At 35.4% G+C, this 25043-nt stretch overlaps 1 protein-coding gene across 1 annotated transcript; it reads left to right on the forward strand.

Annotated features, from left to right (window-relative positions):
• Window positions 1-15369: 15369 nt before the first annotated feature.
• On the forward strand, window positions 15370-23364 carry LOC127137327 (putative glucose-6-phosphate 1-epimerase). Its single transcript, XM_051063802.1, has 9 exons — window positions 15370-15843; window positions 16224-16298; window positions 16990-17046; window positions 17206-17366; window positions 17501-17641; window positions 19026-19128; window positions 21631-21730; window positions 22093-22339; window positions 22933-23364. The coding sequence occupies exons 1-8, from the start codon at window positions 15724-15726 to the stop codon at window positions 22305-22307; spliced, it is 972 nt and encodes a 323-aa protein (XP_050919759.1). The 5' UTR covers window positions 15370-15723; the 3' UTR covers window positions 22308-22339; window positions 22933-23364.
• Window positions 23365-25043: the final 1679 nt, after the last annotated feature.

Consider the following 25043-nt stretch of genomic DNA (forward strand, 5'->3'; position numbering starts at 1 on the left):
ATATGAATCCATCCTGAAAATATGAGTTCTTCAGCCTTCAAAACGTGTTATTACCGTCCAACCCTCGAAAAATCGTGTTTCCAGGTTAAATAGACACATTTTGGGCTTCCTGAGTTTTGGGGCCTCATTATGCGTAATGCCTTCCCTGTTACGCGTAATGCCTTGTTCCAAGCATGTCATTACGCGTAATGCCTTCCATGTTACACGTAATGCCCTGTTCCAGGCATGTCATTCCGCATAATGCCTTCCCTATTATGCTTAAGGGAATAAACTCAGTTTTTCTTCCCTTCTGTTGGAACTCGTATCATACGCGTACGGGGATGAGGCAATATGCGTAATGGCCTGGCATTACGCTTACGAGCAGAAAATTACGAATTAGCCTTTGATGTCTTCATGAAAGTTGTAGCCCTGTATGTTAGCTTTCATTTTCCTCTGGTCCCACGTAATTCTGAGTTAAAAATCTCTAGTTATAATCAAAATACAACACGTCTATCATGCTGTAAAACATGCTGAAAAATAGAGTTTTTCAATTTTTCTGAAAATTCTCAGTGTTTCTTTTCCGACCATATCATTGACTTCCTCTGACCTACAAAACACGTTAACTTTCCCCAAAAGATAAAAAATATTAGGAATGATTAAAACATAGATAAATACGAAATTAAAGAAACTAACATATAAACCACTCAAACTATATGAAAAATGCAAATAACTTGCCTACTTTCATCTGTTAAAATGATAATAACTATAGCATAAATGGTGGCTGATCACAACCCTAAACTTAGCTTGTTGTTTGTCCTCAAGTAACTTTAAGTACAAAGAACTTATGTCACTCCCAAATGAAAGGAAAAAAAACTTTTCACGTACCATAATACGTCTAAGATCTTCCATGACTCTCATTTGTTGTTACCTTCGATTTTTGCTGGATTACCGAGGTTGATTGATTGGCCACACCTTCACTTGAAAGTACTGCTTCACCTGTCAGCTCAATTCATACTCACTTATGATGTAGTACACTCAAAATTCATAGTATGCAATACCATACCATAGACTTGAATAAATTCTCTTTTTTATGTCAAGGTGCACGATACACACACTTTTTGAGATCTTTATGGTTGCAACGGGGCTAAGGTTAAGGTGAGATAATTTTGGAAAAGTAGGCTAAGGTTCAAAATTGATATGATCGTTATCTTTACTATGCTCATTCTGATGGATCAGTGTTGGAATTCTTTCTTGCACTCGTCTTTTAGGATCAATTATTATCGATGATTCAACTGTTGGATTTGTCTTTATTTTCAATATCTGCCGACTTCTCCTTCTTTCGAGTGCCCTGATGATTATTTTTCTTTTACTTTTTTTCAATTTGATTTTTCAAATTTTCAAATTTTCTTTTTCTTTTATTCTTTTTTTCTTCAATCATCAGGTGCCCATATTTGTACTAATGTTGCACAGCTACCCCAAACTTAAAGGTTGTTATCCCAACAGCTACCCCAAATATAGAACGAACATATATTTGATAACTCACATAAATACTCTGAATAAGGTGTGGGAGTGTTTGGGTCATGGGCTAATATGATGTGGTTTTTAAAAGAAACAAATGGGTAAAGGCTCAAATGGAGTTAACAATGGATAATAATAAAAATGGTGGCTAGATAGGCTCAGGGGTAAAAAAAACGTGCCTCAATGTGTGTAATTATGCAACCAAAATCAGAAAATAACGTACGCAAGTTCTGAATGATAAAGACATACCTAAATGCTCTCTTATGATGTAGATTATGTTTGATTTTTTCTGCTCTCACCATGTTGGGTAGAGCTGACAACCTCCGCAATACATCTTGCTCAATGTGGCTTCTCAATCAGTTGTGGTAAACCTGCTCAACTTCCACTCTAACTTAATTAAACCAATCATATAATTTGGAAGTATATAAAAAAATATTTTGGCGAGTTAACATGCACAAAGGTCACACATGCCTTCCGTTTGGGTACTTTTCACACAACCACTAAAGCTACCATTATCATATTACTAGATGAAAGTAAACAATCGAAAATAAACCAACATAAAGCAAACAAAACTTAGAAATTAATAAAAAATTAAAACTATAAAATAAAAAATTAAAACTATAAAATAAAAAATTACGAATACTTTCCTTGGGTTGCCTCCCAAGCAGCGCTCGTTTATCTTCATTAGCTTGACGCCTCCTCCCCCCTGTTATGGGGGGTACTTCAACTTCCACACCTTGTTTCTTGTCTTTTCCAAAACCAAGAAACCGTCTTTTTAAGAGATATGGGCTACTTTGTGCCACAAGTCACTTCCAACTTCCATATCCTTACCCGATATTACTTTCTCTTCTTTCTCATGGATTTTAGAATGGAAATAAGAGTTTTTCCGCTCAGGGTTGCTAATGGAGGTGATACCAGTTGAGATGGCCTTTTTGAGACTTTTTTTGATGTTGGGATGTCACTTTTGCCTTTCACATTTGTCCTGATCATGCCTACCTGATAGTGATTTTCTTTTTCTACCTCTAGCTTCCTATTTTCAAGCATATTCAAGTTTATTTCATCATCATAAACTTTTAAAGTCAGTGTACCATGTCCTATGTCGAAATTGCATCGACTTGTCTGCATGAATGGTCAAATCAGAATGATAGGTGTCTCTTCATCCTCAAGTATGTCTATGATCATAAAATCAACAGGAAATCTAAATTCCTCTATTGTCACTAGTACGTCTTCTGCTATCCCATATGCATTCTTTATGGAGTGATCTGCAAATTTCAGATTTGTCCATGTATCACTGACTTTTCCAATACCAAGCCTTTGATAGATTAACAATGGCATCAGACTCACACTAGCTCCTGAATCAATAAGTACCTTCTTGAATGTTCTGTCTTTTATAGTGCATAGGACTGTGACAGATCCAAGATCCTTCTGCTTGATTGGGATTCTCCTACCTGATGATATTGCACTACATTCTTCCTTTAAAGGTTACCGGCTCATCTCCTACTGGTCTCTTTTTAGAGATTACCTCTTTCATGAATTTTTGGTACATGGGCATTTGCTCGAGTGCTTTAAAGAAAGGCATATATATCTCTAACTTTTTGAACATTGTGATGAATTTCTCAAAGTCTTTCTATTTTGTATCCTTCTTTGTCACTCTCTAAGGGTAAGGTAGCTTAATCACCAGTTTAGCCTCATTTTTATTTTTCTCTTTAGTTGGCTTTACGGGTGGTGTAACTTATGTTTTTTTTTATTCTCCCTCACTTCCAGATCCACCTCTATGACATGCTCATGATTTGTTGCCTTATCTTTTTCATCTTTAGCAACTTTCTGACTTTTTGTTGTGACAATATTAACATTCTCACGATGTCTCAGATTTTGTATTATTGCACACAGAAGGGTGCCTTGAGCTTGATTTGTAAGTTGTTGTATCATCTGACCCATATGAACTTCAATATTTTTGATAGAAGCAGTAATGTTCCTCTGATTATTTCTTGTTTCTTCTTGGAAATGGGAATTTTGAGCTGCCATCTTTTCAATGGCAAGTTCCCAATCAGCCTTTTTGGGTGCTTGTTGTTGATACTGCTATTGTTATGGTGGATACTGTTGTTGTTGCTGATATTGTCGTGGTTGGATCTAATATTGAACGAGACCCTGCTTTTGAAACTTTCCTTGCTGATCTTTCTAGGAGAAATTTGGATGATTCTTCCGGCCTGGATTATAAGTGTTAGAATAAGGGTTGTTCTGCTTCAGAAATTTTATCTCTTCAATTTGTTGCAAGGTTACAACACACTGCATGGCAAAATGGGGTCCCCCACAAATCTCAAAATTAACAGCTTGAACAGGTTGAACTTGGGCTACTTGTTAAGTACCTATATTCATAGCCTTAAGTCTTCTCTCAACTTCAGCAGCAACTTGGTCTTCCATCTTCACAACCTGATTTGCAAGTTTCAAATTAATCACACCTTCTGGTTTACTCACACTTCGGTCATATAACTCTAGATGTTCATTTACAGCAATATCTTATATGATCTTCTTGATACCAATGGCTGTTGTAAAGTTGGCTGAGCCTCCGATAGCTGTATCAATAAGTTTCTTAGTCTTCAATCTGAGTCCATTTACAAACATTTGCATCTGTTCAGTCTGATCCAAATTATGAGTAGGACACGCAACCAGTAACCTTTTAAATCTCGTGTACGTATCACCCAGTGATTCCCTCTCCTTCTGCTTAAAATTCACAATATCATATCTTTTTTGAATATAAATATAATCATGAAATTACTCATTCAGAAAAGTTGTTTCCATCTGTTCCCATGTAGTAATACTTCCAGTTGGCAATGAATAAAACCATTCTTCGGTGTCTTCAGCTAGATTGAACGGAAACATTCTCAATTTTTCTTCTTCTTCAGTGTGCCCCTCAATCTTCAAAGTATTTATCATAGTAAGAAATCTTTGCAAATGTTTATTTGCATCTTCATTTATTTTCCCTGTAAAAGGACTCTTCTCAAGCTGACGGATAATTGTTAGGTGCAACTAAAAATTTGGAACATTCACTAGTTGATTCACTATAGTCAAAGATCCCAATGGGGAATTTGCTCCTCCATAATCTCCAAGAAGTATTTCTTGTTGTTCAACCATAGTTGGATCTTCTCTCCCTCTTTCGGATTCTGTATCTGAGTGCTCAGAAATTTCTGCTTCAGAGGCGATCAACCTTACTTTCCTAATTTGTTGGAGCCTGGCATGCAAAGTTTTTTTGGTTCTGCGTCAAAAGTAAAGCCAGATGAGGGCTTTCCTCACATATGAGGATTATACAAAGATTAGTAATAACCAAAAATATCCACAAAAAATAAATATAAAAATAAAAATAAAAAATAAAAATTTTAGCTGCAGAGCAACAAAATTTTAATTGAAATATATCTATGAACTCTATTATCTTTGGCAGTCCCCGACAACGACCCCAAAAACTTGATCGATAAATTAGCAAGTGTACTATTTTGCCTCTGTAGTAATAATGAGGAAAGTTCCTCGAATGTCGATCTCAAGGACTGCTTGATGATACAAAGTTCTGGATTAATTTCAACTAAACAAAAGCTTGGGGGGTTTTGGGATAATTTGGTGAAATTATGAAAGTAATTGCAAATAAAATAAATAAAGTGCGTGCACAATTAAAACATATATGAGTAGTATGCTAAGGAATGTGTTTGATTCAATCATGTAACAATTTCAATCTCACAGTGCAACAACACATTCCAGATAATTGATTATCGGTTCTTACGAGTGTTTACTCCTAAGTCCTTAGTGAGAAAACATTTAATCATTCAACCTAATTACTATGTCCATAGAAAATCACAGAAGAAATTAAGAATTATTATATCAAGAATAATCTGGTTATTATAGGGTATTCCTAGTTCTAGGTAATATCTACTATAAAATATTCTCAAGCAGATCAGAAACAATTGTGGTCCATCTTAATTGTTACTCATAAATCAAACTCCATTTTTCCGACAGCGAAAATATTAAAACAATAAAGAGAATAAATCAAATATGACAAAATAAAATTGTCATTGCAAAGAAAAATTTGAGGTTATTACAGATATGAATCAGGGACACCCCCTAGCATTGGGGGTTAGCTACTTATATAAAAAAAGAAAACATAATAAAGATTGTTATCATTACATAAATCTTAGATGAATTGATCTTCAATCGCAAAAAGCTCCTGAAAATGTGAATCCACCCTGAAAATTTGAGTTCTCCAGCCTTCAAAATGTGTTTTTGCTATCCAAAATCGTCCAACCCTCGAAAAATCACGTTTCTGGGTTAAATAGACATGTTTTGGGCTTCTTGAGTTTTTGGGCCTCGTTACGCGTAATGCCTTCCCTGTTACGCGTAATGCCCTGTTCCAGGCATGTCATTCCGCGTAATGCCTTCCCTATTATGGGTAATCCCCTGTTCCAAGCATGTTATTATGCGTAATGCATTCCCTGTTACGCGTAATGCCCTATTCCAGGCATGTCATTCCGCGTAATGCCTTCCCTATTATGCGTAAGGGCAAAAGCTCATCTTTTCTACCCTTCTGTTGGAACTCGTATCATACGTGTACGAGGATGGGGCAATACGTGTAATGACTTGGCATTATGCGTACGAGCAGAAAATTACGAATTATCCTTTGATGTTTTCATGAAAGTTGTAGCGCTGGATGTTAGCTTTCATTTTCCTTCTGTCCCACGTAATTTCGAGTTACGACGCTCTAGTTATGATCATAATACGACACGTCTATCATGCTGTAAAACATGCTGAAAAATAGACTTTTCTAATTTTTCTGAAAATTCTTCGTGTTTCTTTTTGGACCATATCATTGACTTCCTCCGACCTACAAAACACGTTAACCTTCCGAAAAGATCAGAAATACCAGGAATGATTAAAACATAGATAAATACGAAATTAAAGAAACTGACACATAAACCACTCAAACTATACGAAAATGGCAAATAACTCACCTACTTTTATCTGTCAAAATGATGATAAATATAACACAAATGGTGACTGATCATGTAGGTATGTGTTGTTTACTAGTTTTACAAAAAAATCATGCGAAATGCATTACTGGTAAGTAGAAAGCGACATGGGCAATAATATTTCATGTTTTATGGCATTGGAGGAACAAAAAACTCTTTGTTACTTATTGTATCATGCGTCACAACCTGGTCAAGAATATCAAGGATCGTGTACAACAATACATGACCACTACACAATTTTCGAAGAAAGCTTCTGTTAAACTCAATACAATAGCTCACATTAGATGGAAATGCCTTGAAACTAACTAGTTAACTCTTAATACATATGGGGCATTTTGTAACCCCCTAATACCCCGACTCACATATTAAAGAATAAATCAACATTTTAGGATGCTACTCAAACATAACATGCACACTTTCTCATTAATTTCAAAACTCACAACGAAATTCATAATGATTAACATAACATCAATTATCTCTTCAAATGAAGTACTTAATGACATTAACATAAATCCAATGATTAACTCAAAAAAATAATATGCCTCGTTCCCCGATGTTACATATCAGAGTATTAAACCAACTAAACAATGATAAATGATAAAACAAACGAAGAAAAGCTTTAAGGCCATCTTCCAACTCACAACAACACTTACTCCTCCCGAGTATTTGTACAACAACATACAGAGCACCACAAAACAAACAAGAAAAAATGGGTGAGAATACGCTCAAATATATTAGTGGAGTAAAAGAATACAAAGGTAGCTTAAATCACACAATCAACAACACACATTCAATTTACACAACAACACAACAATTCAATTCACATAGCCTTTGCGTATGCAATATGACTCACAACTCGACTCTATGCACGTGATACCAATTTAGACATCAGAGGTTTGTTACTGATCTCATCCACTCAACAATGGCTCCTCATTTGAATAGGGATCCCACTTCTGAACCCCGAGTCCCCACTTTTGAACTTCGAACAATCACTAGTCTCCACTTCTGAACCAATGACTCATCTCTTTCAACATATTGACACAAAATGATGTATGACATACAAAGGAATGCAACAACAAAAACATTTATGGTTCCACTTCTAACCATAAACAACATGCAATATAGCATTCATAATAGTCCCCACTTATGAACTACACACCTCAACATAACACCTACAATCATATTCACAACACATAATTACATTAGCACATCACAACTCATAAACATAATTCATGATTCACCACTTATAATTATGCAAATTTATTCGATTATCAATTCATCATATAATTCACCTTGGTTAATTAATCACGTCAAATACCCCAAAATTATATTCAATAATCGATCGTACGAGAAAACAACATCGTAAACCAGACGACCGCTCAAAAGCGATCCTTGACGACCGACTCGTCACTTGGGTGACACCGTCATCCAACCTGTCATCGTCCTTAATTCAACCTCTCACCCCTATGACGACCGATAGGAGAAATTTCTCCTAGAGACTACGAAGTTTTCCCCGTCATCCTGCTGATGACCGTCACGCTCGTGATGCCTGACATGCTGTTGTAGAAGGAAATTTCTGCATTTTACTCCATGGGAGCTCATTCGAAGCTCCGATTTTGACCCCAACACCCCAATTTCCATAGAAAACCATAAATACATATTATACAACAATCAAATTATCACATACACATCAATTATCACCCAATTTCATCAATTAATCATAATTTCAAGGTTATATTCATACCACCAAACATACAACAATGACTTTCCTGATATCCAGGTTCATATCCACACATCATGCATAAATTCCAGCAATATACAAAACACAAAATTATACATTAAACATGACATTTAACACGCATTTTACACAATCATTATAAAAACTCATAAAGCACAACAATGGTGAAGAAAACCTAGAGTAGAGTGAGGATCTATCTCTACCTTTCATGCAATACTTCCAAAAGCAAAACAATCTAACTCTTTGGCTATGATGTTATTCTCCTTTAAGAGTTTCTTAGGTTTGTCTCTTTTCCACTTTTTACAGATCTTACGTATTTGTTAGCTGGAATTTCAATGTTAAGGAGGTTTAAGATGTTAAAGAAAAGTTGAAGGGAATATTTGGAGAAGATAAGTCGAGTTCGACTAATAAAACCTTGATGAGATTTCAACTCGATTTGATGAAAAGATCTTCATTTAGACATGGTGATATCAGTATAGGATTTAGAATATTTTTAACTTGGTATGATAATGAATTCGACAAAATAAATTAAAATAAGGCTGATTAACTATTTTTTAGCCTTATCCATTTTCTTAAAGGACGCGTGGAAGCTTATGAAGGGAGAAAAATCATGCAGGCAAGAACATGTCATTCTCTGAAGATGGGACCGTTTGTTACCGTTATTGTCGATTTAGTATAAAAAGGGTCCTCGTATAAGGATTTAGTGTGCTCAATTGTATACAAACCTCATATTACTCAAAATATCTAAGTGTATTGAGAAAATAGTTGTTGAGTGAAATGTACGTATCAATCACCATATTTTCATGTCAAATCATTTACATTAATGTCATTTTCATACTTTTTGAGTTTCAGTTGAAGTTGTTTTTCCATTTCTTTACATTTACAATCGAAGTTGTTCTTTACTCATTTATAAATCACGTTTGCATTATCTTAAAAATCACGAACTAGTGTAGAAATACCCATTATCAAGAAAAATCTTAAGAAAACTAAGCACATGTGCTCTAGGATCAATCTAGTCGATCCTTCAAGTAACCAAAGTATTGATTTTGAAGGACTAGCGTTTGTTTACCAAAATCCATGGTAAACAGATTGGCACGCCCATTGGGATGCATGTGCTTAGGCGTTTTGAAATTGCATTAGTAAGTCATACAAAAAAAATGAATTTTCAAACTTTGTTATATGAGATTGAGAAGTGGTAGGATAACCATAAATAGCGAAACTTTGCCAAAAAAGAAAGAACATTACGAGAATGGTTAACCTACCAAATAAAAATGGAGAGCAATTGTCTCGGATGATAGGAGAAAGCACGGTCGCAGTGAGTGTGACTGAAGCGATACCGTCGATGATGAGTACGAAGATGATACCGTCAAATACCTAAGATGGACCAATATTATCCCCAGTGATAAAGCAAAGTCAACTAGTGACTCCAAGACACATAGGGTCGAGCAGTTTCGGACCCTATGTGCATGGATTCACAATGCCTATGGATGATCCTGAACAACCATATGGTATGCCAATTTCAGTGATGGCAAGTTTGCATAATAGTGCATCAACATTTGTTGGCCCAACGATGACTACGTATTCGTTGTTGCAAGGGCCGGGATTGGGTGTCAACAATCTTGGTCGAACTACCCAACCTCTGGGAACAAGATTTTCTACCCAGCCAATGCCCACTTTTACTATAAATTATGTGGCGGTGTTAAAGCAACAAATGGACGAAAGAAACCATGATATAGTTCACATGCTCACCTAACAGATGGGCACAATATTCAATCCTTTAATAAAAAAGGCTACCCAAACTAATCATCAAAACACACATGCAAATCAGAAAATGACAACGCAAATGACGCGTATTGCAGATTTCTTTGGCGCTCTAAGAGCGCCAATTTGACATGCTCCACAACCACGCCCAATACGGCTAGTGGAAAACCAATGAGCGATTTTGGAAGAAGACCCAATGATTAATCAGGACCAGCAACTCACATCGAATATGGGCACAGTTAATCAGGGCCAACACGGAGAACCTAGAGAGGTCGAACAGATAGTTCCTAGGGAAGTCGAGCGACCTAGGGTTAGGATGGTCAATCATGACCAAGACGTTGATGAAGTGTTTCACCGAGTTCGATAAGACGATTTAGCAGGAGAGAATAATTTGGATGCCATAGCCAAATGAATAATGACACGAAATGGAGTGAACTTAGGCCTTCATAGGCCAAAATATACCTCCCCATTATCTGAATATGTCCTGCAGACCGAACTGCCCAGGGAATGGAAGGTCACAAAATTTACAAAATTTTATGGTGACACCAGTAAATCCACTGTCGAACATATAACAAGGTATCTGACTGAGGTTGGGGACATTGCCAACAATCAAAACCTGAGGATAAGGTATTTCCCTAGTTCCCTTACCAAGAATGCTTTTACTTGGTTCACTACACTCCCAATGCTTTCTTTTCAGGGATCTTGTGCAGAATGAGATCAACGACAGAAGGCTAAAGTTCAGAGACAAGGGAAGCACCCATATGAAAATTGATTATGATCCCCTGTAGATGGAAGATGCCCAATATACTGAGCCTGCAGATGTCCACATGATCGAAGCCACTGAAAGTGACATGCTTGAAGCTACTCAGGGTTTCAAACATGAAGTCAAAATGGCGGAGGCTGCTGAGGACCTCAGTGTCAAGTTGTAGAAGGTTGGAATAATTGATGGTCCTAACTTGGAGATCAATATGGTCGAAGTAAGTGATGAAGCTAACATGGAAGTAGATGAAAAGAGCACCAGGAGAAATGAGGACCAAATGAGGGTTGTTTACCCCAATAATGATAAGAACCTGGTTGAATTCCTCAATCGTTGCCAGAAAAAGAAGTCTAAAGTGATGTTGTGCCTCAGATGTAGTTTTGTATTCCATAGAAAGGCTGCTGATAATCTGGAAAGAATTAGAATAACCCGTTACAAGGGAAAATGGAAGGATGCCAGAAGTCAATACGTCTTCGACAAAAAAGGAATTCCTCGCAGACAATAACAAAAAGGCCCAAGTCTCTTGGCGAATAGGCCAACCACATTCAAGCCAACTGCTAATGCCTTAAGGGATAAATGGGCGAGGCCTGCTGAAAGAGGGGTCCAAGGTCAAGATAAATGGCACAATTTTGAAGTTGGTAGGGGATCTTTCATAGCCTACCGCAAAGAGTTCCAGGTGTTGAGGCAGCAGACTCATAGGTCCGAAAATTATAAAGGAAAAAATCCTAAGTCGAGGTCTCATTGGCGAAGAAAACAGAGAAGGAGAAAATCTAAAAGAGAAGGGGATGAAAATGTAATGGGGGAATCAAATAGTAAGCAACCTCAATCCAAAGATATAGTTGAAGAGAACAAATCAGTAGATATAAAACTCTTCTCTTCTAAATGGGAATAATCCAAAGGGAAACTATCAGAGAAACCAATAACAGATTATGACATGTTGATAGATGATTTCAACTTAGGGGAGGAATCTTCATTGAATATCAATTTTAATGTGGTCTCAATGTTACCATTGGAATATGACCAAATGACTGAGGTCGAAGAGGCTGAAGAGGTTGATGAAGCAAAAATGGCTCGACACAGGCCAATTTATTACTATGTGATGAACAATGGATGTGTCAAGGAACAAAATTCTTTCTTCGAAAGGCCAAATGAGGGTATGAGAAGTCATATGAAACCTTTATTCATCAGAGGAAAGATTGCGAATACTGGAGTAAATAAGATTCTAGTTGATGATTGAGCAATTGTTAGTTTAATGCCACACTTCATGCTGAAGAGGATTGGTAAGTTTGATACTGACCTAAGGCCACATAACATGGTCTTGCCAAATTATGAAGGGAAGATTGGTCACACCCTGAAGTTACTCAAGTTGACTTGACAGTTGGATATGTTACTAGACTAACTTTGTTCATGGTCATAGTATCAAAAGCCAACTATAACTTACTTTTAGGTCGTGAATGGATACACAACATATGGGCGGTCCCCTCTTCGTTCCACCAAAGAATTTTCATCTGGCGAGAGGACAGAATAGTGGAAAATATTTAGGCTCACCAAAGTTATTTTATGGTAGAGGTTAACCATGTCGATAAGCTTAACTTCGACAGGAACTTAGCAAACATAGCACCTTGCAGCCTAGTTGGGTTTGCATACTTGCCTTCAGACAAGGCATTTTATTCTCTCTATTTGCACCCAATCCATGGCTTTCGATGGGATAGAGAGATTATGGGAGAGGAAGATAAAGTTGAAGTGGTTCCAGGACTCCAACCAACTGGTTGGGGAGACGAAGACAATTATTATGTATGAATCCATCATTTTGCAAAAGATTTTGGCTTATGTAGCTGAGAATAAGTTGAAAGTGGCCCTTGAGGCCGAGGTCAAATACATGATTGTCGAAGCCAATGAAACAGAAGTGCATCTTAAGGGGCCTAACATTTGATTTAGAACCTGAGCCACCTGATTAGTTACCAGTTGATGTAGCAGGCCAGAGGCTCGATGCGATCTTTGATGATGAGCCTTTGGGATTTGAAAAGGATCCGATAGTATCAAATTTAAAAAATGATGACGCATGATCCTCTAGAAGAAATTGACCTTGGGGACGAGGCAAACAAAAGGCCAACATACATTAGTGCCAACCTTAGCCCGGAGCTCAGAGTCGAAGTTATCCAGGTTATTGAAGGAGTACAAAGACGACTTTGCTTGGGACTATGACGAGATGCCTGGATTGAGTAGGGAACTAGTGGAATTGGAGCTACATATAAATCCTGATAGAAAGCCAATCAAGCAGACTCCAAGGCGATTTGCATCAGAAATCCTGTCGAAGATCAAGGAAGAGATCGAAAGGCTTATGAGATGTAAGTTCATTCGTACAACCAGGTATGTTGACTGGGTTGCTAATATTGTCCCTGTTATAAAAAAGAATGGGACTTTGAGGGTTTGCATTGACTTCAGAGATCTGAATGCTACGACCCCAAATGACGAATGGGATGAAATCGTGGAACGCGTGTTCACGTTTTAGAGGTTGGACTAGTGGTAACTCTTTTTTCAATGCCACGATTGTCCTACAAACTAGGGATCATGATTATGGTATGGATATTGCACGTCTTGATGAGATATTTGAGAGAAAGAAGTCATAGTGACCATGATATCACAACAGTGAAACAACAGTAGTATCAAAATATTAAAAAAATATCCTTTTTCTCCATTTTGTCGAAAAATATATTTTTGGGGGGCAATCTGTTAGCTGGAATTTCGACGTTAAAGAGGGTTTAAAATGTTAAAGAAAAGTTAAAGGGAATATTTGGAGAAGATAAGTCGAGTTCGACTAAGAAAATCTTGATGAGATTTCAACTCGATTTGACGAAGAGATCTTCATTTCGACAGGGTGATATCAGTCTAGGACTTATAATATTTTTGACTTAGTATGATAATGACTTCGACAAAATAATTTGAAATAAAACTGATTAACTGTTTTTTAGCCTTATCCGTTTTCTTAAAGGACACGTGAAAGCTTATGAAGGGCGAAAAAATCATGCATGCAAGAACGTGTCATTCTCTGAAGATGAGACCATTTGTTACCTTTATTGTCGATTTATTATAAAAAGGGATCCTCGTATCAGAATTTAGTGTGTTCAATTGTATACAAAACTCATATTACTCAAAATATCTAAGTGTAGTGAGAAAAAAGTTGTTGAGCAAAATGTACGTATGAATCACCATATTTTTATGTCAAATCATTTACATTAATGCCATTTCATACTTTTTGAGTTTCACTCGAAGTCGTTTTTCCATTTCTTTACATTTACAATCGAAGTTGTTCTTTACTCCTTTATAAATCACTTTTGCATTATTTTAAAAGTCACAAACTAGTGTAGAAATATTTATTATCAAGAAAAACACTTAAGAAAACTAAGCACATATGTTCCAGGATCAATCTAATCGATCCTGCAAATAACCAAAGTATTAATTTTGAAGGACTAACGGTTGTTTATCAAAATCCATGGTAAACAATATCATCTACTTTTTCTCCCCTTACATATTCTATTTATTTTAACCTTAAATTTAAGTTAATTATTGCACCTTCACCCATCAATTCTTGTGCACTCCCTCCTTGCTACTCAAACCTCACCAAAATTCTATTTTCTACTCCAATCTCACTATTCTACTATTTCTCTTGTTTTATTATGATTTAATTATTATCTTATTATTTTAATGAAATACAACTCTATTAAATTCCAACAAATCTCAATAAATACCAACCAATCACATAATACATATTATCACCGATCAATTGATTAAAAAACATTTTAAAATATTCAAATAATTAAATAAAAACAACAAAACTCAATTAAATAAATTAATCGAATTCAGAATGTTACACAATTTATCAAGATCTCTAGACAGGATGTGAAGAAATTATTAGAGACAACACAAGCAGTTGGATTGAGGAATTCATAAAATATATTAGAAGATGCAGAATAATTATTGGAGAAGTGTGAAGTGTTTTTGGAAAGAATCAAATTAATCCATAGCAGACAATTTCGATTATCCAAACTGACTCAAAAGATGTTCATGATGCATCACAAATGTGAATTACAATATGGAGATAGGTCTAAGCTTACATAGACAAATTAAGATGGAGTTGAGCAAAGTTGAAGAATTTTGTATCATACATGTCTACATAGAAGCAGCACATGGATTAATTAAGATAGAGGCAAATCATAATATATGCATTTGTGTACTAGATTCTTGTCCTATTGGAAGAGTGTAACTCGTGTGAAGTTCACATGTTAACCTCTTTTAAGAATGTTGTATGTGTGTAATTATTACTTTTAAACTTAGTCTCTCGACAATAAAAAAAAAAAGTGTATTATTTATTTTTAACAATTAAGTTTTATACAACTTCTATTTTTTTTTTTTTTTTACAAATCAAACAGGCTTAACAAATTAGTTGTTTAGTTTTTCACGATAACATTTATTTTAATGTATTCTGATAAAGTTTCGACAATTTGCATTTTACAAAAAGATCCCGCGAAATGCGTTATTGGTCTATATTTAGCGAAAACAAATCAAGCTAAAATAAGAAAAACTCCAATTTCTTTTTAATTTATTCTTTTATGGAACCTTCCTCCTATTCCAAAATACTTTTAATCAAAAAGTAAAACAAATAGAAAAAGTTAGAGGCACAGTACTATCTTCAAAGAGCGAGAGGATCCGAGGGAGTGTCCGAGAAATCAAACGAATTCATACGGCGCGGTGAACTTGAGAATATTCCAACAAAACAACAATAGAGAGAGAAAGCGAGAGAGTATTTATTTATTTATTTATTTATTAATCTCTGATTAATTAGCATCACTGTTTAATTAGCATCAGAGTTACAAATCCAGTTTCATAATCTTTCAGAAAGAGTATAATAGCTTATAGCTCTAACAGCAAGCAACTATTATCTATTATCTATTATCGTTACGATGAATAACGAAAAAGAGAAAACCGTTTCTTCATCATCTTCTTCCTCCTTTACCTTATCCAAAGGTATCAATGGTCTCGAGAAGGTTCTTCTTCGTGAGTCTCGTGGTTCATCCGCAGAGGTAATCGTAACCGTAACCGTAACCGAAACTGTGATCATCTTTTTTTCTCGATTTTTTTTCTTGATCTGTTTTCGTGTCATGCAATTCACATCTTGATTCGCTTTCACCGATTCTCTTTGATATTATTGTTTTTGTTTTTTTATATTCCGATCTCGTCAAGTTGTTAGATCTCGTTTTTGATCGTGCTTCATTAATCGTAGTTATTTGAAGGATGATCCTCGATCTAACTCATGCAGTGATTTTTGTTGAATTAAACCGAATAATTTGATATAAGAAAGAAGAAAAAGTGAAAAGAATCGGTTATGTTGTTGGCTGATTCTGTTTCGTTCTGAATTTTGATGGCATTTTGCTTGTTTCTTTGTTTGCTTTGCGATCTGTAGGTTTACCTGTACGGTGGTCACGTGACTTCTTGGAAGAATGAACATGGCGAGGAATTGCTTTTTCTCAGTAGTAAGGTTTGTGATTTGAGTTTGTGAAAGAGTGTTCGTTTCTATTTTTTAGTGTCTGTGCATTAGTTTAGTTTCCGAGTTTATTGTTGGTAATTTTTCTATGCTGGCTAGACAGATGGAAAAGGAAAAAATTGACCTGATTGTATAGATTTTTAGATCATAATTCTAAATTGTGGTTGCCTTTGCGGCGCAAACAGATAAATATAGCCGCATTGCGATGTTGTTGCAGACCTCTAAAACCTTTATATTGCAGCGGCATTTTAGTAGTATGCTTTAGATCTCAATTTGTTTCCTAACTTCGGTTTTGCTATGTCAATGGTAACTCATGCAGTGAGTGATTAGTAGAAGTGGCTTGACTTCTAATAATTATAGGATCTGTAGGTGGTTTGGGATCTTGATTTGCTTTTAAAGAAAATTAATATCAATCTTTATCTTCGAACTGGGGAGAGTGAAATAAATTTGGCTTCAAAATGATCAGTTTCTTCTATCTTGCTTTTAAAATAATGTAAAATGTATGAATTCCTGATATTAAGATTTGCTTTCATGTCAGTTATTCCAGATTAGGGGTAAATATTTTGATATGGTTTTTCTGTCTGTTTGTGACTATTGGTTTTGAAATATTTCAACTCCAGCTTTCATGGTGATTAGATGATCAATGTACCATGTCTGTACTAATATTTTCATGTTAATTGTGCAGGCTATCTTTAAGCCACCTAAGGCTATTCGCGGAGGGATTCCAATATGCTTTCCACAAGTATGTACTTAACTATTTCTTTTTAAACTTTTTACATTTCTTCTTAACTATCATAACAATGAAGTAGAAGATACTAAAGAAATAAAGCTAAGATTAGTCAACAGATTAAGGTCCAGACGACACGGTGAAGGAAAATTTCTATTTTCTATTTGTTTGCAGTTTGCAAACCATGGAACCCTGGAATCACATGGATTTGCTAGAAATCGATTTTGGACCATTGAAGATGATCCTCCTCCTTTTCCAACAAATAATTTGAGCAAAGCCTTTGTTGATTTGATTCTTAAACCCTCTGAAGAAGACTTGAAGATCTGGAATCACAGGTATTTATAGAAACTATTCAGTAATTTCTTACTATTTTTCTACTACCTTCTTTAACTTTAACATCATTCATAGTTAAAAGTGTTGTATAATTATATTATGTTTCTGATGTTATATGCATTTTTTGTGTGTGTAGTTTTGAGTACCGTCTGAGGGTAGCTTTGGGACCCGCAGGAGATTTGATGTTGACTTCTCGGATTCGGAACACAAACAGTGACGGGAAGCCATTTTCGTTCACCTTTGCTTATCATACATATCTATCAGTATCAGACATAAGGTATGTGATTGGAATATGTTTGTCTCACACTTCATTATCACTTTTTTGTATTTTACTGGCTTTTATCTGTTGTTACATTTAGAAAGTTGCTCTTAATTTGGTTTTGTTACCATGGTTAGTCTACTGTCACCAATGGCATTTCATTACTTTGAAAATCAAATTAATATACTACTAATTGGTTAATTGTGTTACTAAAGATGTAACAATTGGTTGTAGTTTTCCAGAATTCAAATCCAAAAGTTCCAAGTGTAACAACAGGCTATGTTGTCAATAGCACCCCACCTCTATAGTGGAATAGCGTAGTGGTGTTAGGGTTTGGCGCACACCACCGCCATAGTGGAATAGCGACTGCTATTAGAATTTTGGGATAAGTTCCTCAATTTCTATTTTTAAAACTTGTCATTTTTAAGGGTATAAATTTCAATCCTAACCCTTTGAAGAGTAATGTTATGTTCTTGCTCACAAATGATTGTTTTGCTATTCATATTTTGAGTTCAGTTCTGTTTTATTCTTGTTTTCTGATGAAGTATTATTACTCTATACTTTAAGTTTTTTAACCGTTAAGTATGAAAATATTTTAAATTTTGTGTATTAGTCTATTTTTAGTATTTATGTTTACGTTGTACATTGGTTTTTTTAGTCTTTGATATGGCAGCTATCCCGCTATCCACTATTCTGCAACGTATACGAGATTAACAACATAGACATTAGGTGCATTTATAATAAAAAAAGGACCTAAAACATTATTGCTGAGACATTTAATTTGGTAGCATGGGTAGGAGGGAGTTTATAGCTTTGGATGCCTGAGGGGTAGAGGAAGGCATAGGATAACTATAAGAGAAACCATGGAATGGCACTGCTTTAAATGGTTTTACTGGAAAGTCACTTGTTTGAATAACTCAATAGCTTTAACTGTCTGCATTTAGTCATACCTCACATAGTTCAAGAGGCATGTAGCAAACAAACTGAGCAGAACTCTTCATGATTAGCAATTTGGTGTTAGCTTATTCACGTATTTATAAGAATATGTACTTTTCCTTCATGTTGGCAGTTGTAGTTGTCTCAAATGCGAAAGTAGGTTTGTAACTTTAAAAACCAACTGAATTTTTGGATTTTGGTACATGAAGGTGGTGCAGAGTATTCAGTTAATTTTTTTCAATTTGTGCTCTGTCCTTGGGTGAAATTTAAGTTTGGTATTATTTTTCAACTTCAGTTGGTGGATTAGAAAATGTGGTATCTATCAACATTAGACATATGTTTCTTGGTTTTATCTGCTATTTTGACTTGCTATTTCTTGCTGTTTTAAGCTTACTTTCTATGAATTAGTTGTTGTACAAATGTTTTTCCAATAGAGCGCCTAACCAGTTTGTCTTCATGTGTTCAGTGAAGTTCGGGTTGAGGGATTAGAGACCCTGGATTATCTTGACAACTTGCGGAACAAGGAGCGTTTTACTGAACAGGGGGACGCCTTGACATTTGAATCAGAAGTAAGTCTGGTTTCTCCCTTCTAGTTAGTTTCAAGAAGCAGGGATGCTGGTATTATAGGACATAAATTTATTTGACTGGAATAAATTAAAGGGTTATGCTAACAAGTGCCCTAATGGAACTAGTTAAGGAAAAATAGAAGTTTTGCATTAAAAATCACAAATTTTGGAACGTTCAAAAAGTTGATTACATCACTTTCCAACATAATATTTCTATATTTGTATTCTTAACAAATTCCCTAAGGGCACTCATTAGCATTTTCTAAATTAAATATTATTTTCCATATATATATTTGAAATAAAATAAAAAATCACATTTTTAATTAACAAAAAAGGAGTGAGAACCACTTAATATGTAAAATATTGAAACAGTATATAGTTCCTGAAGATGCTTTTCATTTTTTAATTGTTTATAAAATATTAACATTTATTTTTGCTAGTGCTGAATAATAATTTCATGCCAAAAGTAGGCACTGGTTACTATTTTTTCATTGGCAGAAAGAAGCAATATAACATTTGCTTCTTCTCCATCCCCTGCTCTCCACTATCAGCCTTTATCAAAGGAATAGTTCACCTAGAGTTCATGAGAGCTCTTGTAGATCCTAGCACACCCTATAAACTCTATTGTAACTGTTTGTAACTAACCTAACATCCTTGTAACTGCCTGACTGACACGTCTCAGTGGGGTTACCCTGTAACTGGTACTGCAAAGTCTATAAATAGATCATTGCTCTTATAAATGTAAGAAAGTCATAATCAAAGAAATAGAATCAGAGCTTAAAGAGCCTAGCATAAATGCTAAAACGGTATCGGTAGAAGAAGCCATGGCCTCTACACAAAATTCACCGTCCCATTCCTTTTATATTTCATTTTCTTTTTTATTCTAAAAAATAAAAATCCTAGAATCCTGACTTTTGATATAAAATAATTTTAAAAAATCCTGTTTTTTGTAGTTTGTTGTATCCTATGCACAAATACCTGTATCCCAAATGTATCAGCCACATTTGTTTTTTAAAATTTAAATTCGGGACACTTTTGCGGTACATATCGGATTGTATCCGACACATGTTGGTGTCGGACGCTACTATCTGGGCTTCCAAGGTCCTTATATATGTCAAAGGAACAGTTAACTAGGGCTTGCACATGCAGCCAATTTCAGCACTCCCTTTGCCCTTATTAGCTTACTGTGATGCAGATTGGGGCTCGTATAGCAGATCAACCTCTGGATCTTGTGTCTTTCTAGCCCCTAATATGATCTCTTGGTGGGCTAAAGAAGCAGTCTGTCATATCCCGGTCTAGTACTGAGGTTGAGTATCAAAGCTTAGCCCTTGCTACCTCTGAGCTGCTGTGGGTTCAGTCTCTCCTTACTGAACTAAGGGTTCCCTTTTCAACATCTAATGTTCTTTGTGACAACATGAGCACTATTTCCCTAGCTCACAATCTAGTTTTCCATGGTTGTACTAAACACATGGAACTGGATCTCTTTTTTGTAATGGAGAAAGTTCTACAAAAACAGCCAAAGGTCCTACGTCTTCCTGGCCAACTTCAATTTAAAGACATGATGATTAAGGGCTCACAATCTAGTTTTCCATGGTTGTACTAAGCACATGGAACTGGATCTCTTTTTTGTAATGGAGAAAGTTCTACAAAAACAGCCAAAGGTCCTACATCTTCCTGGCCAACTTCAATTTAAACACAACACGAGTCATATCTCTAAGCAATGTGGTACTAAATTCACCCCTTCAAACCCAACACGATGAAGGTGTTGGAGGCTGCAATGAAGGCAAGCAAAATGCCACAATTTAGGCAACTAGGGGCGGACCGCAATGAAGGCGGAAATTCCAACACAAAGGAATAGTTCACCTAGAGCACATTAGAGCTCTTGTAGATCCTAACAAGACCCTAGCACGCCCCAAAGGAATAGTTCACCTATAGCACATTAGAGCTCTTGTAGACCCTAGCACACCCTATAAACTCTATTCTAACTGATTCAAACTGTTTGTAACTAACCGGGTCAGGGATGTTATCATGTAACTGCTAAAAACTAGTCATCCTGCAAGGTCTATAATAGATCATTACTCATCTTGTAAATGTCAGAAACTCATAATCAAAGAAATAGAATCATAGTAGCATAAATTCTAATAGTCTCTATTTCTTCCTCTTCTTTTTCTTGCCTTTATTTCTGATGTTTAATTTACATTTTCACCATTTCATTTTATACTTCTTCTATAATAGGGGTTGCCTGGTAGGTCTTGCCCAGCTTTGGCTGTTTGATACCATGCCACCCTCTTTTATAACTGGGCTTTGGTTGAACCCAACCTATATCTTAATGAAACATGCCTTCACATAAAGTAAAGTTAACACAAAAAAAGAAGTAAAGGTCATGTATATGACCCGTTAATACTTCACTTGTTCTGTTCAAATGTGTGTAGCCAATAAAGATGTATGTTTCACATGCTTTTTTTTGCCTTTAAACTGATACATCTCCCTTTTTTGATATTATAGGTTGACAAGATATATCTTAGTACTCCAACAAAGATTGCAATTATTGATCACGAAAAAAAGAGGACATTTGTTTTGCGCAAAGATGGCATTCCCGATGCTGGTCAGTATCTTCCTACTTATCTTCATCAATTTGTATTTCATAGATGTGTAACTATACAAGACCGATTGAGGTAAAGTTGAAAGTTGGGTTTCGTGGTAGATCATAGCAAAATACTTGAAAGTACATGTTCTAATTTTGTTGTCTAATATTTTCTTCTTTGTAAAATATACAAAGTAACAATACAAGGAAGTGACTATCCTTGCAGCAACTCTGTTTTTAGCTAGTAATTGCATTTGCCAAGTCTCACTTGAATACCTTTGAATGTTTCTATTGGGGATGTTCGAATTTCGAACTTGGGTTGTAATATAGTCGTATGAATTTTATAAAGCCTTTTTGTAATATTTTATTATTTTTCTATCCAGTGGTGTGGAATCCTTGGGATAAGAAAGCAAAGGCTATGGCTGATTTCGGCGATGATGAGTACAAGCATATGCTTTGTGTAGAGGCTGCTGCTGTTGAAAAGTCTATCACTTTGAAACCTGGAGAAGAATGGAAAGGAAGACTAGAGCTTTCAGCTGTTCCATCTAGTTACTGTAGTGGGCAGCTTGATCCCCAGAAAGTTCTTCAGGGCAGCTGAAAGATCATTGTTGTGTTCTGTGTCCTGTACAGGTGAAAACTGCAAATTGATATGTTTCAATTGTCTTTTAGCTTATCATATAAAAGCAAGGCATAGATAGACCTTTGAAGCCTTTACTTACATTACTCTACCCATAGTTTTGGATACAGAATATGTTGAAATGTTCTACATCTTAAGTCCTTATATTTTAAGCATAACAGAGCAAGATTAAAAAGTTTTTCTTACCAAAAGATTAAAAAAGTGAAATTGTACGTCTGATGTATTTTTATTGATTTTAGTTGAGTAGTTTACTTTCACTTTACAACTAAGACCCGTTTGGTTTGTGAAAATGTTCTCTTTTCATTTTCTATTGTCATTTTTAAAAAAAGATTTTCATTTTCACATTTTCAAGTCTTAGGAAATAAGTTTGTTTTGATTTCTTATTTTCTTTTTCATTGTTTTCTAACTTGATTGATTGTTCATAAAATAGCCATGTAAACAGACCCTTATGCCTTTTAGAGTTTGATTCCGATATCTTGATATTCTAATGATCTGATTTGTCATCTATTGATGAATCTCTCTAGTTACATTTTTGTTTGGATTTGAATTATCTCACTAATCTATTGACTGATTTCTTTCTCTGCAGGTAGCCTGTTGCAAAATTTACTGATGATGAAAGGAGAATTTCCCAGTATTTTTGCCCCTACATGTTCCGTTCCATCTGTGTTGGAAAGATGAACTCATGTTGGTTAGGATTTTATGAACTGTTGTTTTTTTTCCCTTATAATGGATGACTAGTGTGGTCATAACAAAACTGAACAAAGCATATGATCAGACGGGTCCACAGTTGCTATGGAAAAACAAAATTACAGCCTACAATTTAACAGATTTTCACGTTGAGTTGAATGGCCCCCAATACCCAGAGGGATTCCTTTTGAATCCACGTGGTAATTTGGATTCTTAAATCCCTACATTTGTTTACTATGTTGGTGGAGTACTACTTCCTTGAAGAATAATATAAAAGGAATGTATGACAGATTCGTTAAGTTATATCAAATATTTGAAGGTTATTTTGTTATTACTATCCTATTTTACCTACTTTTCTACTTTTATATTTTATTTCACCCTATGTTTGGAACTGACGTCCGTTGGCAGTCAATTCTTGTGTTCCAATTCCAAAGCGGAACTCACTGCAATTCTTCCAAAGCTACAAACTAGCGATACCGCCCAACATATTGGTAATGCAACATGAGGATGTCAGCTTATGTTTGAACAAGTCAATCATAATTACTCCTCCCTATGAAAATGCCCTTAAAACGAATTGGCTAATGCAGAGTAGAGTCTGGTTGCAATTTGTATTGTGTGACTACGGCATTAGGGCGTATTCTGATGTGGGAGGAGGTGATGGAGCCTCACTTGATGGAACTTGATTTTTTGCCTTGAAGGATATCAGGTCGTAGGCTTTGAGGGTATGTATTAATTGAGGCTGAGACTTCACCGTCATAATTAGATCTAGAGATCTTCTTAGACACATAAACGTTTGATTTTGCTCTGAATCAGCATAATATGGTCGGCAGATGAGGTTTAGATGTAAGAGTTTGATTTCGTAAGATAGTTTTATTCCGTGATATCCTAGCAGACTGAATAATAGGTTTTAGAGGAATCTTGGGGTAAAACTAGCCCTAGTTTACGATATCAAACTCATCAGAAATCATCATCCACTTGTCATGCACACCAAAACCATCAACCTGCAATGCACTCATAACTTCTGGCATCGTGTTATAGAATAAACTAAAATACAATTGATAAGTTCTGGCATCGTGTTATAGAATAAACTAAAATACAATTGATGTTGTTGATAAACTTCAATATATAATTGTGTTCGAATCAAAGGCAAGACTCTTTGTTGCATCCATCCATGCACATATTGAACAAATTTTGGAATATCGGCGTATGCAGTTTCAAAATGTTTTAGGTGTATCACAGAATCAGTCTTGATATTTGAATATATGATGTTGTTCCACATATTCATAACATGCTCATGTCTATGTAATTCAACAACACCAGTAACCAAAATATTTGGTACCAACTTCTCAAAAATGAATGATTTTTTAGCTTTTCAAGTATCCTGGAGAAACTTTCCTCCCTTTCATGTTTAAGATATGCAAAATCAATTGAAAATGTCAACTTCGTGGAAGTGTTTACCAGTAATTTCTGACAAACAACCGCTAGTCCTCCAATATTATTAATCTTGGTAACTTACATGATCGACTAGATTGATCTTAGGACATGTGTCTCAAGAACTAATATTATGGTGGTTTGATTCATGATTAAGTTTGTTTCTGGTTTATGAATGGTACAAAGTAAAGAGTGTTTCGACAATAACCCTAAATGAAACCTAAATGTTTATGACTTTAAAGATAAAGGACAAATAACAATAATTCTGTAAAAAGGAATTTTTTCAAGATAACAAAGGTAATTGGCAAAAGTTTGAAGTAAGAGGTTCTAAGTTTGAAAAGTGCTGGGAATAAAGGTTTGGCGAAATGTAAATGCAAAGTTAAAAGTAATGACGAAAGATTTTGAGGATAAAGGCAATTCGACAGAAGGCTTAAATAGAAATAAAGACAATAAATGTTTTAATTTAAGTAACTTGCATAAAAAAAATAACATAAAATGTAATCATGGTATTCTTCATACATACATTTTCAGCAAAGACTCGTTTCTCTCGCTCCGGTACTTTGAGTATTTTTAGTGAAT

This window comes from Lathyrus oleraceus, chromosome 1 (genome assembly GCF_024323335.1).
Source record: "Lathyrus oleraceus cultivar Zhongwan6 chromosome 1, CAAS_Psat_ZW6_1.0, whole genome shotgun sequence".
NCBI classification, from domain to species: domain Eukaryota; kingdom Viridiplantae; phylum Streptophyta; class Magnoliopsida; order Fabales; family Fabaceae; genus Lathyrus; species Lathyrus oleraceus.